This window comes from Zootoca vivipara, chromosome 4, assembly GCF_963506605.1.
Source record: "Zootoca vivipara chromosome 4, rZooViv1.1, whole genome shotgun sequence".
Classification (NCBI taxonomy): Eukaryota; Metazoa; Chordata; class Lepidosauria; order Squamata; family Lacertidae; genus Zootoca; species Zootoca vivipara.
This window is the reverse complement of record NC_083279.1, coordinates 93,156,456-93,170,498: the sequence shown is the minus strand read 5'-3', so window position 1 is coordinate 93,170,498 and position 14,043 is coordinate 93,156,456. Positions and strand designations below refer to the sequence as shown.

Sequence of the window (14,043 nt, the reverse complement as noted above, 5' to 3'; positions counted from 1 at the left end):
AGAGACTAGCAGCACCTTTGAAGTAAATCTCTTGGCAAAGATCACCTTATAGCCATTTCTTAAAGGAACGTCACACCCCAAGACCCACCTGCTGGAAATGGTCACTCCAATCACCTGTTTGGGTTGCTTCGGAAATTGGGCTGGCCTGGTTGGGGAAATTATCCAGTATCAATCCCAGTATCAGGCTTCAAGGAATCCGATTCCTCCCACGGTGGCAGCCAAGGAGTAGATAAACAAGAAGAGTTCTTACTAAGTCATTTATTCAATATTCACAGAGAGAGACGAAGGAATGTAGTCTCTCTTAGAATACAGTGGTACCTCGGTTTTTGAACAGCTAAGTTCACGAACAACTTGGAACCCGAATGCTGCAAAACCAGAAGTAGGTGTTCCGGTTTTCAAACTTTTTCCGGAAGCCAAACATGCTCTGTTTTACGCCCCCCCCCCATGTGTTTCCTGTTGTGCTGCTAATCCCCCCCCGAATTGTAATTCAAGCCATCCGTTTCTGATTGCAGTGTTCTAAGTTGATATTTGGAGCTTATATTTGGTGCTTTTGTTTTTGCTTTTTATTTTACGTTTTTTTATATATGTTGAGGATTTTTCAGTTAATTTGTTTTTGTGACTGTGTGGAACCCAGTTCAGCTACTGATTGATTGATTGATTGATTGACTGATTGTGCGACTGCTGAAATGGATAAAAGCTCCCCATCCAAACAATGTCTATCATCAGTGCAGGTAAGAATTTTTTAAATTTTAATATTAATCATCTACAATACTGTTTTATTCATTTTATAGCACAGTACATTGATTATTGCTTTCCTTTTTTGGATCAATGGTCTCGTTAGATAGTAAAATTCATGTTAAATTGTTGTTTTAGGGGTTGTTTTTAAAAGTCTGGAACAGATTAATCTGTTTTGCATTACTTTCTATGGGAAAGCGTGCCTTGGTTTTGGAACGCTTTGGTTTTGGAACAGACTTCCAGAACGGATTAAGTTTGAGAACCAAGGTGCCACTGTACTGGTATTGCTCCGAGAAAAGTCCCACCCACTCCGCCTCTCCTATTCTACATAATCCCTGTGATGTCTGATCTGAGCTTTTTGCCTCTGAGCTTTCTGTTCTTCTACTCTCAATGCCTGCCTTGTCCTGGTGGTGGGGTCAGGAATGCTTTCCAAAGACACTGAGTCTGTCATCTGTCTCTCCCCTGTTTCTTCTTCTTCCTGCTGTTCCCCGGCCAATATTTCCCGGCTTCTCTCCTCTGCAGCCTCTGAACTATGACCTTCTGCAAACCACTATTGTAATTCTATACTGTCCTCTTGTTCTCGGGAAGGTTCAGGAGAACCGGGGGGGGGAGGGGGGGAGGTCCTCACCATCCCTCCTCAGTCCAGCCCCTGACACCCAGGTGCCAAAAAAAACTATGCTGTTAAGAACCTGCGACCATAAGAAGAACTCTGTTGGTTCAGAACAAAGGCCCATAAAGTCTAGCATCGCATTTTCCAAAATGGCCAGCCAGGTTCCTCTGGGAAGCCCACAAGCAGGTCACAAAGGGCAAATGCACTCTCCCACATATAGAAATATAGAATTGTAGAGCTAGAAGGGACTATGAGTTTCATCTTGTCCAACTCCCTGCCCTGCAATGCAGAAATCTTTTGCCCAGTCAGGGGTCCGAACCCACAACCCTGAGGTTAAGAGACCCATGAGCTATAGACTGAGCCATGGGACTCTCAATCTCAGGGTCGTGAGTTCAAGCCCCATGTTGGGCAAAATACTCCTGCATTGCAGGGGGTTGGACTGGAAGATCCTCAGGGTCCCTTCCAACTCTGCAATTCTATGCTTTTATGCACTTCCAATAATAAAGCTGTATTTTGAGGTTAAGTGGAGATAATGAGAAGACTCTCAGTGGCTACTTGCCATGATAGCGATGTTCTCCCCTCCACTGAAGGAGGCAATTGTTATGTATTCAGTGGTCTGTGTTTACCTGAGCTTGAGTCTGGACTCTGGACTAAGGATTCTGAGCCCCTTTGTTCTGATCCAATCAGGGAACATTTTCAGGATTTGGGCCTCTGCCATTGGCCCTTAAACTCTGAGTCCTGATTTGTAGCTTGGAAGTTTAGACAGCCAATCACATTGGGGGTGGGAGAGACCCAGGCCTTCAGAAATGCACATAAGCAGTTGCTTTGCCCCTGTTGTCCAGTCCTGTTAGTTCAATAAAGGTTCTTGCTGTTATCACTGTGTCTTGCCTCGTGGGAACCCACCTATACTTCAGAAATACACTTCAGAGCACCCGTTACTGAGAGGAAGCCTCCCTTGAACACATGCTTAGGATCTCACCGAATGTACGATGATGCCCGCACAGAAATCCCAGAAATAGTTCTTCCTGCTCAGTTAGAAGTAATCCCGCACAGAAATACTTCTTCCTGCTCAGTTAGGAGTAAAGAATTGCCACGAACCACGACGGCACATAAACGAAAAGCTCCAAAGGGTCCCTTAATTGAAAATTGGATTGTAAAAAATTGAACACCTTATTTATGGTTAAGCCAAGCCACGTAATTACAGGGATGCAGAGAAAACAGACACAAGGGCTGTAGCTTCCCAGATACCTGGAATGTCCATTGGCCTGGCGGAATGTCCATCATCAGCATCGCAATGGATGCCTGGAACAACCACCAACCACTTTTAGGTTCCAGGCAAAAACATGTGTTTTCAGCCAGGTTTTGGGCCTTTAACCTAGAAAGTTTTAAGACAGTGTGGGCTCTTTTAGCGGGTGGGATTTGTTATACTGCTTTTTGAAAGCACCAAGCAATAAAACTATGCAGAAGGCTCTGGGTGTATAGACATCAGAATTCAATACTGATTATTTATTTTGCATAACTAATAAGGAAACATAACAAAAGTTGCTGATGTTAACATGCAGTGGGAGAAAAATGGGCTTTAATGGCCCCCATAAACTCTGCTGCTGATGGCAGCTTTATAAAACTCTGCATTGACTACAGTTAAAGACTATACGTTCTATCAATACGGTCAGCAATTAATATTGACCGATAAAATGCATCCGGTAAGCTCACTCATTCCTTGAGTCGCTCTGAGCTTACTTTTAGCACAATTTTCACATCTGAGGAAATATTTCCCCTGTAAAACCCTCAAAGTCATTTTGCGAGCAGCTCTTGGGATCCGCATTAAGGATCCTTAGTTGTGAGGGAGCTTCTGTTTCCGTTTTGTTTCCCTGATCCCTTCCTCTCTGACCCACCTGCAGATCAGCACCGCCAAGTTGCTTCTTGATTCATCCTTGGACTCACCTGCCATATTGGAGGAGAGAAAGGGGTGTTTGTGTGTGCAGACATAAGATTTGTGTGCAAAGGTAACATATTCATTCATCTGCTTCTTACACTCTTGCTTCGGATCCCATCCACCACTAGCATCTTCGCATGGGGGTGTCAAATAATAACAATAATAATAATAATAATAATAATAATAATAATAATAATAATAATAATTTTATTTGTTATATGCCGCTCATCTGACTGGGTTGCCCCAGCCACTCTGGGCAGCTCCCAACAAAATATTAAAAACACATTGGCTAACTAATGCCAGTGTACTGGTAGAAGCAAAGATCACCAGCGTTGAAGCAATACTTCTTCAACATCAACTTCGTTGGACTGGTCACGTTGTTTGGATGCCTGATGATCATCTTCCAAAGCAACTACTCTATTCCGAACTTAAAAATGGAAAGCGTAATGCTGGTGGTCAACAAATGAGGTTCAAGGACTCTCTCAAGACAAATCTTTAAAAATGTAGTATAAATACCGACAACTGGGAAACACTGGCCTGGGAGTGCTCCAATTGGCGAACAGCCTTTACCAAAGGTGTCATGGGCTTTGAAGACACTCGAACTCAGGACGAAAGGGAGAAACGCACTAAGAGGAAGGCATGCTTGGCAAACCCTCACCGTGATCAACTCCTGCCTGGAAACCAATGTCCCCACTGTGGAAAGGACGTGTGGATCCAGAATTGGTCTCCGCCGTCACTTATGGACTCACTTTTAAAACCGTGTTTATGGAAGACAATCTTACTCTGCTATGAGTGATCGCCAGAGATTAAAAACACAATAAGACATCAACCATTACAAACTTTCCTGAATAATAATCACAATAACTTGTGGCCCCAGAAGATCACCCAGAAGGAAATGTGACCCTCTGGCTGAAAGGCTAAGGAATCTATCTCCCTGTTCCACAGATAATTGTTTGTTTGTTTGTTTGTTTGAAACACACCCTCGCCCACCCTCACATGACATCTTCATTATGACGGAACAGAACCTTAATAGGGCTCAGTCACGGAAATTAAAACAGAAAACGAGGGGGCAGCACGTGAGGAATTAGTTTCGCAAGTCTTTGTATACAGAAAGCACCCCCCCCCCAAAAAAACACCCCAATTTTACTTTAAATCACCATATGCTACCCAATCCAGCTGTGGAAAGTAGCAGCAGGGAGAGAACCGCTTCCCTTATTCCATGCGAGTGTTCAGAACAAAATCCCAGTCCCCTCTGTGGCCAACATGCCTGCTCTATATTAAGAAACGGGCAATGGAGCCATTTAATTAAAGGTGTAAAAAGGAGCACGAACATCCCTTGCAACGGCTGCTGCTTCGGGATGGTGTTTCCCATCCGCCCGCCCTTCCTTCCCGCTTTAAATACGCTGTGGTCAAGCCGAAATTGTATACTGCGGCACACTCTCTCTCACAGTACTGTTGACCCTGAAATGTGCATTCTACCGCCAACCCCACAACTGGGAGACATCTCCCCAGCCAGGGAGACGAAACTGAGGAGGTGAAAGAATAAGGGGAAACACCCTGTGACCTTCAAGTTTTCATAAAAGACAAGTTTCTAAAAATACACCATTCCCTCCCCCCGCCTCAAAGAGAGAGAAGCCAGGGTTATTTACATAAGTGGCGGGAGTCAGCCGAGATGGGCTTGGAAAATGATCTGCTAGGATATCAGTTTGAGAGATAAGGAAAGCGGGGAGGAAAATGAGAGGAGAAAATGCTTGATAGAGTGAAATTTTAAATGCAGGAGTTTGGGTGGCGTTTTTCCTTTTTTTGTGTGTGCTAAATGTGCCCCACAAAGAACTCAGTGGCAGCTTAACTACCTCTGCTTTTCCACGATAAGCAAAACAGGAGCCTTTTTCGTAGCACAACGCTGCTGAACGTTTTATGGCCACGCAGGTGAAGTACAAAAAGAATACTATTCTGCCCCCATTTCTCCTACACCATTTCTCATAACCAAATCAACCCCCCCCCCCGAGCTGCTGGAGACCCTGTTGTCCCCACCCGGACATGGATAGACTGCAACTCCCATTGTGCCTGGCCAGGGCCAGCCCAAGGCAATTTGCCACATGAAGCAACACAGAAAACGGTGCTCCCAGCGGTCTCCTCCTTAGGGGTCCCTGCTTCATCCTCCTCCACTGCTACCTGAAGCAACTGGGGATGGCCTGGTAAGACATCTTAAGGCAGCGGGGGAGAGAAAAGGAAGTCAAAGAGGAAAAGGTGGCCTTGCACTTCCCAGGCAGTGACCATGGGTGACAGTGGGGTGCAGTCAGTGGACTGGGGGGGGGGCTGGTCTAGTCCCCTAAATGTTCCCCTGGCACCTCCTTCCCAAAGCCCAGGAAGCTTCTGCCCAGCTTAGGGAAGAAGGCACTATGCTCACATGTGCAATGCCACAGTCACAACATTGGAACCCCCCCCCCCAGTCACCCTTGTAAGCTGGCACCTCTGGCCCTAACTGTTCCCCTATGAAATATTTTACCACACGCCACTGATGGGCGATAAGCTCAGAAGGTGGTAAACAGTGTACTCCCCAGAGGAGAACGCCCCTCCCAGCTTTCCGCAACCTGCAGCCTGAGGCGACTGCCCCACAGAGGCTAATGGCTGAGCCGGCCCATTCTATGGGCTGAGGCTGATGGAGGCAGGCTAGCAACATCCAGAGGACCCTAATAATTCCCCACCGCAAGCCTAGAAGACAAAAAACAAGACTGGGACACAAAACAACAGGATGGAAGACAAACAGATGGACAGAAGAGTCTTCTTAAGTAGCAGAACAGAAGCACCGGTATCTCCCTGGCGGTCTCTCTTACCGGTTTCGGTGTTGTCGTGTTCCGTATCGGTGAGGGTGAGGTTGGAGTTGGCTCGACTGGACAAGCAGGAACTGCGGCCCGACTTGGGGTTGCGCCCCCACAGCCTCACAGGGTGCTCCGGGGACATGACCGCATCGGCTTCCGTGTCGGCGTCCGAGCCGGCGCTGATGGAGTAGCCGCAGTGGGGCAGCCCTATATCTGTCCGGTACAGAGTCCCGTGCGGCGGAGGCGATACGTCTTCGAGGCCCAGCTCTCGCAAGGAAAAGTTGGCTCCTGGGGCAGAAATGGGGGAGAGGGGGTTGGGAAAGAAGAAGAAGAGAGCAGAACATTGTGGGATGTCCACCAAAGAGGGATAATGGAGACATTTACCAGAGGATTATATTTTACAACGTGTGAACCTTCCATTGGAGATGTATCAGGGTTGGGGAGCCTGTGCCCTGCCATATATTGCCAGAGTCCAGACCCCATCAGTCCCTGCCAACATGGCCGACAACCAGGGATTATGGGAGTTTTAGCCCAGCAACACGCTGGAGGGCCACTGGTTCTCCAACCCAGGGTGAGAGCTGAACAAGAATTTGAACATTGCTTCTCTGGTCCAAGTACAACACTCTTGCCTGCTCCAATTCAACAGATTTTCTGACTTAAAAATAAGTGTGCCGTGTGAGTCATATGGTTGTGCCCTCCAATTCCACCCACACAATCGTGTGTGTGGTTTTGAACTTGAGTTGGTGTGGAGAAGCAGCAGTACTTGTGCTCTCTGATCTGTCCTTCAGCCTCCGAAAGGTTGGAACAGGCCTTGCTCACGTACAAACGTCTGTCCGCATTTATCATGAAACCTGCATTTTGCAAGGTTCTCAGCTGTGCATAGTTGCATGTGTGCAGGGTGCGTACAATTGCACATGTGCCGACTCTCTTTCAAGATCCTGACATGGAATTCTGGGGGCCAATTAGCCCAGGAAACCCCACCCTTCTCTTATGCTCTTATCCATGGATATGGAGGCACCTGCGGGGTTATGGTCACGCTATGCCAGAACACCATTTCAAGTAAGTCCAGTGTGTAACACACTTTCTGCATCACACAAAACAAGTCCATTTGGAACCCCCAGGTCATCTGCTCAGACACCTGCCCTGTTGATATTTTCCACTCCAATAAGGTCACACACAGCAGAATCTGTTCAGCAGCAGAACAGATGTGATTGTTTAGCTGGCTAAAAATATTACCTGGGAAGAAAGAGCTCTTGATTTTTTGCCTAGTTACCTGCAGAGCTCCAAGACCTGGAGCTGACTGTAACTCAGATCATCAGCTTCTTATAGCAAAATTCCAGCTTAAACTGAAGAAAGTAGGAAAAACCACTGGGCCAGTAAGATACAATCTGAATCAAATCCCTTATGAATACACAGTGGAAGTGAGGAACAGGTTTAAGGATTTAGATTTGGTGGACAGAGTGCCTGAAGAACTATGGATAGAGGCTCGTAACATTATACAGGAGGCAGCAGCGAAAACCATCCCAAGGAAAAGGAAATGCAAGAAAGCAAAATGGCTGTCCAACGAGGCCTTACAAATAGCGGAGGAGAGGAGGCAAGCAAAATGCAAGGGAGATAGGGAAAGATACAGGAAACTGAATGCAGATTTCCAAAAAGCAGCAAGGAGAGACAAGAGGGTCTTCTTAAATGAGCAATGCAAAGAAATAGAGGAAAACAATAGAATGGGGAAAACCAGAGATCTGTTCAAGAAAATTGGAGATATGAAAGGAACATTTCGTACAAAGATTACCATAATCAAGGACAAAAGTGGTAAGGACCTAACAGAAGCAGAAGACATCAAGAAGAGGTGGCAAGAATACACAGAGGAATTATACCAGAAAGATATGGAGGTCTCGTACACCCCAGGTAGTGTGGTTGCTGACCTTGAGCCAGACATCTTGGAGAGTGAAGTCAAATGGGCCTTAGAAAGCACTGCTAATAACAAGGCCAGTGGAAGTGATGATATTCCAGCTGAACTATTTAAAATTTTAAAAGATGATGCTGTTAAGGTGCTACACCCAATATGCCAGCAAGTTTGGAAAACTCAGCAATGGCCAGAGGATTGGAGAAGATCAGTCTACATCCCAATTCCAAAGAAGGGCAGTGCCAAAGAATGCTCCAACTACCGCACAATTGCGCTCATTTCACACGCTAGCAAGGTTATGCTTAAAATTCTACAAGGCAGGCTTAGGCAGTATGTGGACCGAGAACTCCCAGAAGTGCAAGCTGGATTTCGAAAGGGCAGAGGAACCAGGGACCAAATAGCAAACATGCGCTGGATTATGCAGAAAGCTAGAGAGTTCCAGAAAAACGTCTACTTCTGCTTCATTGACTATGCAAAAGCCTTTGACTGTGTCGACCACAGCAAACTATGGCAAGTTCTTAAAGAAATGGGAGTGCCTGATCACCTCATCTGTCTCCTGAGAAATCTCTATGCGGGACAAGAAGCTACAGTTAGAACTGGATATGGAACAACTGATTGGTTCAAAATTGGGAAAGGAGTACGACAAGGTTGTATATTGTCTCCCTGCTTATTTAACTTATATGCAGAATTCATCATGCGAAAGGCTGGACTAGATGAATCCCAAGCCGGAATTAAGATTGCCGGAAGAAATATCAACAACCTCAGATATGCAGATGACACAACCTTGATGGCAGAAAGCGAGGAGGAATTAAAGAACCTTTTAATGAGGGTGAAAGAGGAGAGTGCAAAATATGGTCTGAAGCTCAACATCAAAAAAACCAAGATCATGGCCACCGGTCCCATCACCTCCTGGCAAATAGAAGGGGAAGAAATGGAGGCAGTGAGAGATTTTACTTTCTTGGGCTCCTTGATCACTGCAGATGGTGACAGCAGTCACGAAATTAAAAGACGCCTGCTTCTTGGGAGAAAAGCAATGACAAACCTAGACAGCATCTTAAAAAGCAGAGACATCACCTTGCCGACAAAGGTCCGTATAGTTAAAGCTATGGTTTTCCCAGTAGTGATGTATGGAAGTGAGAGCTGGACCATAAAGAAGGCTGATCGCCGAAGAATTGATGCTTTTGAATTATGGTGCTGGAGGAGACTCTTGAGAGTCCCATGGACTGCTAGAAGATCAAACCTATCCATTCTTAAGGAAATCAGCCCTGAGTGCTCCCTGGAAGGACAGATCGTGAAGCTGAGGCTCCAATACTTTGGCCACCTCATGAGAAGAGAAGAATCCTTGGAAAAGACCCTGATGTTGGGAAAGATTGAGGGCACTAGGAGAAGGGGACGACAGAGGACAAGATGGTTGGACAGTGTTCTCGAAGCTACGAACATGAGTTTGACCAAACTGCGGGAGGCAGTGCAAGACAGGAGTGCCTGGCGTGCTCTGGTCCATGGGGTCACAAAGAGTCGGACACGACTAAACGACTAAACAACAACAACAACATGCAGAGCTACATAATCGGTTCAAGGCAGAATAAATAAACATTCGAATATCAGTCCTGCCTCTTCAAAAGGTTTGTTCTGGAAAGTTGTCTTCACCAATTAGTTATTCTATTAAAAGCCCCATTTAATGTCCGCAGGGGACATTAAGGTCCACAAATAACAACATACTGGAGATCCCGAGTCACAAGGTGGTTAGACTGGCCTCGACCAGGATCAGGGCCTTCTCAGTACTTGCCCCAACCTGGTGGAATGCTCTCTCTCAGGAGACTAGGGCCCAGCGGGAGTTGTCATCTTTTCGTAGGGCCTACAAGACGGAGCTGTTCCGCTTGGCCTTTGGACTGACTCAGTCTGACCCCGGTGTTACTCTCCCCTAAGGTTTTATCCTGCAGATATTTAAATGAGGTTCCACTTGTAGATTCCCATTTTAAAATTGAATTTTAACATTGTATTTAATCTGTATTTTAATTGAATTGTTTCTTTTATGCTTGTTTTGATATTTTTGTTGTTAGCCGCCCTGAGCCAGGTCTTGACTAGGAAGGGCGGGGTGTAAATAAAATTATTATTATTATTATTATTATTATTATTATTATTATTATTATTATTATTATTATTAAAATTCATATTGCCCCCCCTCTGCCTCTTTTATTTATTTTTATCAAACAGAATTGTAAGAGTGCAAGAGAATACAGTACCCAGAAATCTTCTATTTGTTCCAGCTCATTAATCCCAAATACTTTCAGGACACTCCTGTCATTTGGTTTGGGTATTATTGCTGTGGCTCTTAGTAATAGCATTCTTTTATAACCCACCCTTGACTCTTGGGTTCCAGGTGGGTCACAACAATTAAAAAATACATTAAAGGCAGTAAAAGGTATACACCATGCATAACTGTACACACTCAAGGATTGTACAAGGCCCCTTCTTCCTATCAGACTGCTGTGGATCTCACTGCTTGTGTTTTCACTACAATGTTCATAGAATCATAGAACTGTAGCGTTGGAAGGGACCCCAAGTGTCATCTAGTCCAACCTAGTACAATCCAGGAGTTTCAGCTATGAGCCCTCCCTATACCGCTTCTCGGTGTATGAACCCTGCCTTTGTTAAGTTTACACAAATATTTAAAGAAAATAAAAGAACCGTACAGAGGAAAAGGAAAACAGAAGCAACGGAAACTTCTTAGAAGGGAGATCAAATGATCCACAAAACGTTAAAGAACACCATAAAGCCTGGAAGAATAAAAAAGTAGCAACTTGGCACACAAATGATAGCAGAGCCCTGTGCCGAGTGAGCCACATTACAGCAAAGAGACTTCCAATGAGGATCTTATTACCTGGGCAGGTTCATATGGGGATGGGGTGCAGCCAGTGCTTTCCCCCTTCTAAATAAACATTTAGGGGTACTCTCATTTGACTCAAGAAAACCACCATTTTATAGTTCAAATCAGGAAAAATAAAGACGGTAAAAGCACAAAAGTACAAAGATTCACAAAATGTTTAGGGGTATGTGTACCCTTGCGCCCCACCAGGAAAAAAATGCACTGGTTGCAGTTATGTTTGTACACCTGGTCTCTGTAATTTTGTGCAGGGTGCAGTGCATTTTCTCTAACAAGAAATTTCTGATACCCCCCCCCCCCGCCCAGCATGTGGATACCCAGTTCCTGTGTCTCAGTGGCTCCATTTGGGCTACCATCCTATCGGCCACTTGAGATAGCTCCAGTTATCTAGGCGTAGAACAGCTAAGAGGATAGAGGGGAAGCTCTTCTATAGATTGAGTCTGCGTAAGCTGAGTTTAAGGCCAAGCTAGGTTCAGGACCTTGGACAGGGACTGCAGAATTAGTTCAGGACTGCGGACAACAGCCCTGCAGCGGAGGCAGGAAATCTCAGTTGTCTCAGCAGGGTATCGAGCGCAGCTTTGTAGTTGTGCTTTGTAGTTGTGGCTACATTTTGGTTACCATCCTATCGGCCACTTGTGATAGCTAACTCCAGCTCTTGTCCTGATGCCGCTGCAATGGGCTTTTTGCACCAGGCAAAAACATTATTCTTTACTCAGGCCTATGGCTATTGAATAATTTACGGCCTGTAAAAGGGTGGGGGTGAGGACTCTTTATTATGATGATTATTTTACTGTTAGGCCGTCAGTATGCTTTTTACTATGTTTACACTATGTTTTTATCATTGATGTTCTATAATGTGTTTTTGATGTTGTACATCACCCTGGGATCTTTGGATGTTGTTGTTGTTTAGCCGTTTAGTCGTGTCCGACTCTTCGTGACCCTTCGTGATCTTTTGATAAAGGGCGGTATATAACTTCATTATTATTATTATTATTATTATTATTATTATTATTATTATTATTATTTCTCCCCATCACCAGTGAAATGGAGGGGAGATAGGGAGAGAGGATGAATAGCAATGATTTGCACTGAAATCCATGCTATGGAGAGGGAAGAGAAATTCCAATGCAGAAATGCTCTTTTGCTGGTAGCTCCGTGTTTCCAAACTCAGGCCGCTCCACCTTTAAACCGATGGCTCCCTCCAACTCCTACGTTTGAAAAATAGCTATGATTTTTACACTCGTTTGTGGTGTGTTATTATGTAGGTCACACCTGTGGAAAGAGCTGCCTCGCCACAAGCCCGCTCCCAGCAGGGAAAGACTTTTGCAATAACACAGGTGGCACTGGGGTGCTCCACTCAGCACAAGCAACCTGGCGATTGTGCGTCTCTCTCTCTCTCTCTGTTGTTTTTCTTCCTTACAGGGAAGCGTTTGCTTAGCTAAGAACACAAGAAGAGCCTGCAGGACCAGGCCAATGGCCCATTCCAGCCCAGCATCGTGCTCTCACAGTGGCTAACCAGATCCCCGTGGGAAATCTCCATGCAGGATCCGAGCACAAGAGCGACTCTCCTCTCTCCTGTGGTTTCCAGCAACCGGTATTCAGAGGAATTGCTGCCTCCAGGGGTGGAGAGTGGCAGAACATAGTCATCGATAGCCCTCTTCCCCATGAATTTGTCCAATCTTCTTTTAAAGTCATCTTGGTTCATGACCATCACTGTGTCCTGTGGGAGCGGGTTCCACAATTTAACTGTGCACCGCATGAAGAAGGCCTTCCTTTTCCCTGCCCTTAATCCATTGGATGCCTGCAAGTTCTGGGATTACAAAAAAGGGAGAAATTCCGGTACAGTCATACCTCGGGTTAAGTACACTTCAGGTTGAGTACTTTCAGGTTAAGTACTCCGCGGAGCTGAAAGTGTTTACTTACGGGTTCCGCCATGCATGCATGCGCAGAAGTGCTCTACCAGCACTTTGCATGTGAACGCTATTGCCACTCGGGTTAAGTACTTTTGGGGTGCGGATGGCACCCCGGAACCAATTAAGTGCTTAACCTGAGGTACCACTGTAAATGTTTTTTCCCCATCTACAATACTGTCTTATTTATTTTATAGCACAGTACATTGATTATTGCCTTCATTTTATGGATCAATGGTCTCATTAGTAAAATTTGTGTTAAATTCCTGTTTTAGGGGGTGTTTTTCATTGTCTGGAACGGATTAATCCACTTTCCATTACTTTCAATGGGAAAGTTTGCTTTAGGTTAAGTACGCTTCAGGTTAAGTACAGACATCCAGAACCAATTGTGTACTTAACCTGAGGTATCACTGTACTTTTCTCAAAATGAACATTCTACATAATTGTTACATGATTGAGAAGATGGAGAATGGGAAGCCCTTCCTATTTCTGTATTTTTAGCCTTTTTAAAATCTGACTTTCTTTTTCTGATTTCCTTTTCTGTTTCTTTTTTCTTGTTATGCTTATATTTTGTTCTATAATTTAAAGTTCCCTATCTCATATCAAGGAAGATACACACGGGGAGGTGGGGTTTTCCAGGGTGAGAGGCTGGGGGAAGAGGCGGAAGCTCCCAGTGAGAGCTGGGATGGGTGCAGAACAAGGGTTAATACTGTATTGGCCCGGATATAAGCCGCACCTGAATACAGGTTTCACCTTTGAAATTGGAGAGGATAAAAAACAAAACCCGAATATAAGCCACTCCCTCCCTCGCTGTTCCTGGCTGCATACGGGGGGGGGGGGGGAGACTGTGCTGCATTGCCGGCGGCTTTCCCCCTTCCTCTCTCTCCCCCTTCCCAACCTTGGGCAGGGGACTACGCACAGGGCGGGCACCGCTTTGCCACACCCCTGGCGCTGTTTGCCCTGCGCTCCTGGCTGCGTACTGTAAGGTTGTGAATATAAGGCATACTTTAATTTTTCACGGTCGGAATTTGGGGGAAAAGTGAGGCTTATATTCAAGCCAATACGGTAGTTAATTTTGATACAGGACTTTGTAATCTCCTTTTCTTTCTTTCCTTCCTTTTTTCATCCTTTCCCCCCTGTTTTCCTTTTTCAGGTTAGCGTGATTTCTTTGTATCTTTTGTAGAAAACCTTCAGTTAAAGTTGATTATTAGAAAAAGAGATATGCCTTTTCTCTATTCATTTT

The 14,043-nt window shown here is 45.2% G+C and overlaps 1 protein-coding gene across 1 annotated transcript in view; it reads right to left on the bottom strand.

The window, feature by feature from the left end:
* TENM4 (teneurin transmembrane protein 4) overlaps nt 1–14,043 on the bottom strand; it is a 1,459,233-nt gene that overhangs the window by 350,020 nt on the left and 1,095,170 nt on the right. Inside the window, exon 9 of the mRNA XM_060274010.1 lies at nt 6,119–6,391. Within this exon, the coding sequence (XP_060129993.1) occupies nt 6,119–6,391 (273 nt within the window). The remainder of the gene's footprint in view (nt 1–6,118; nt 6,392–14,043) is intronic.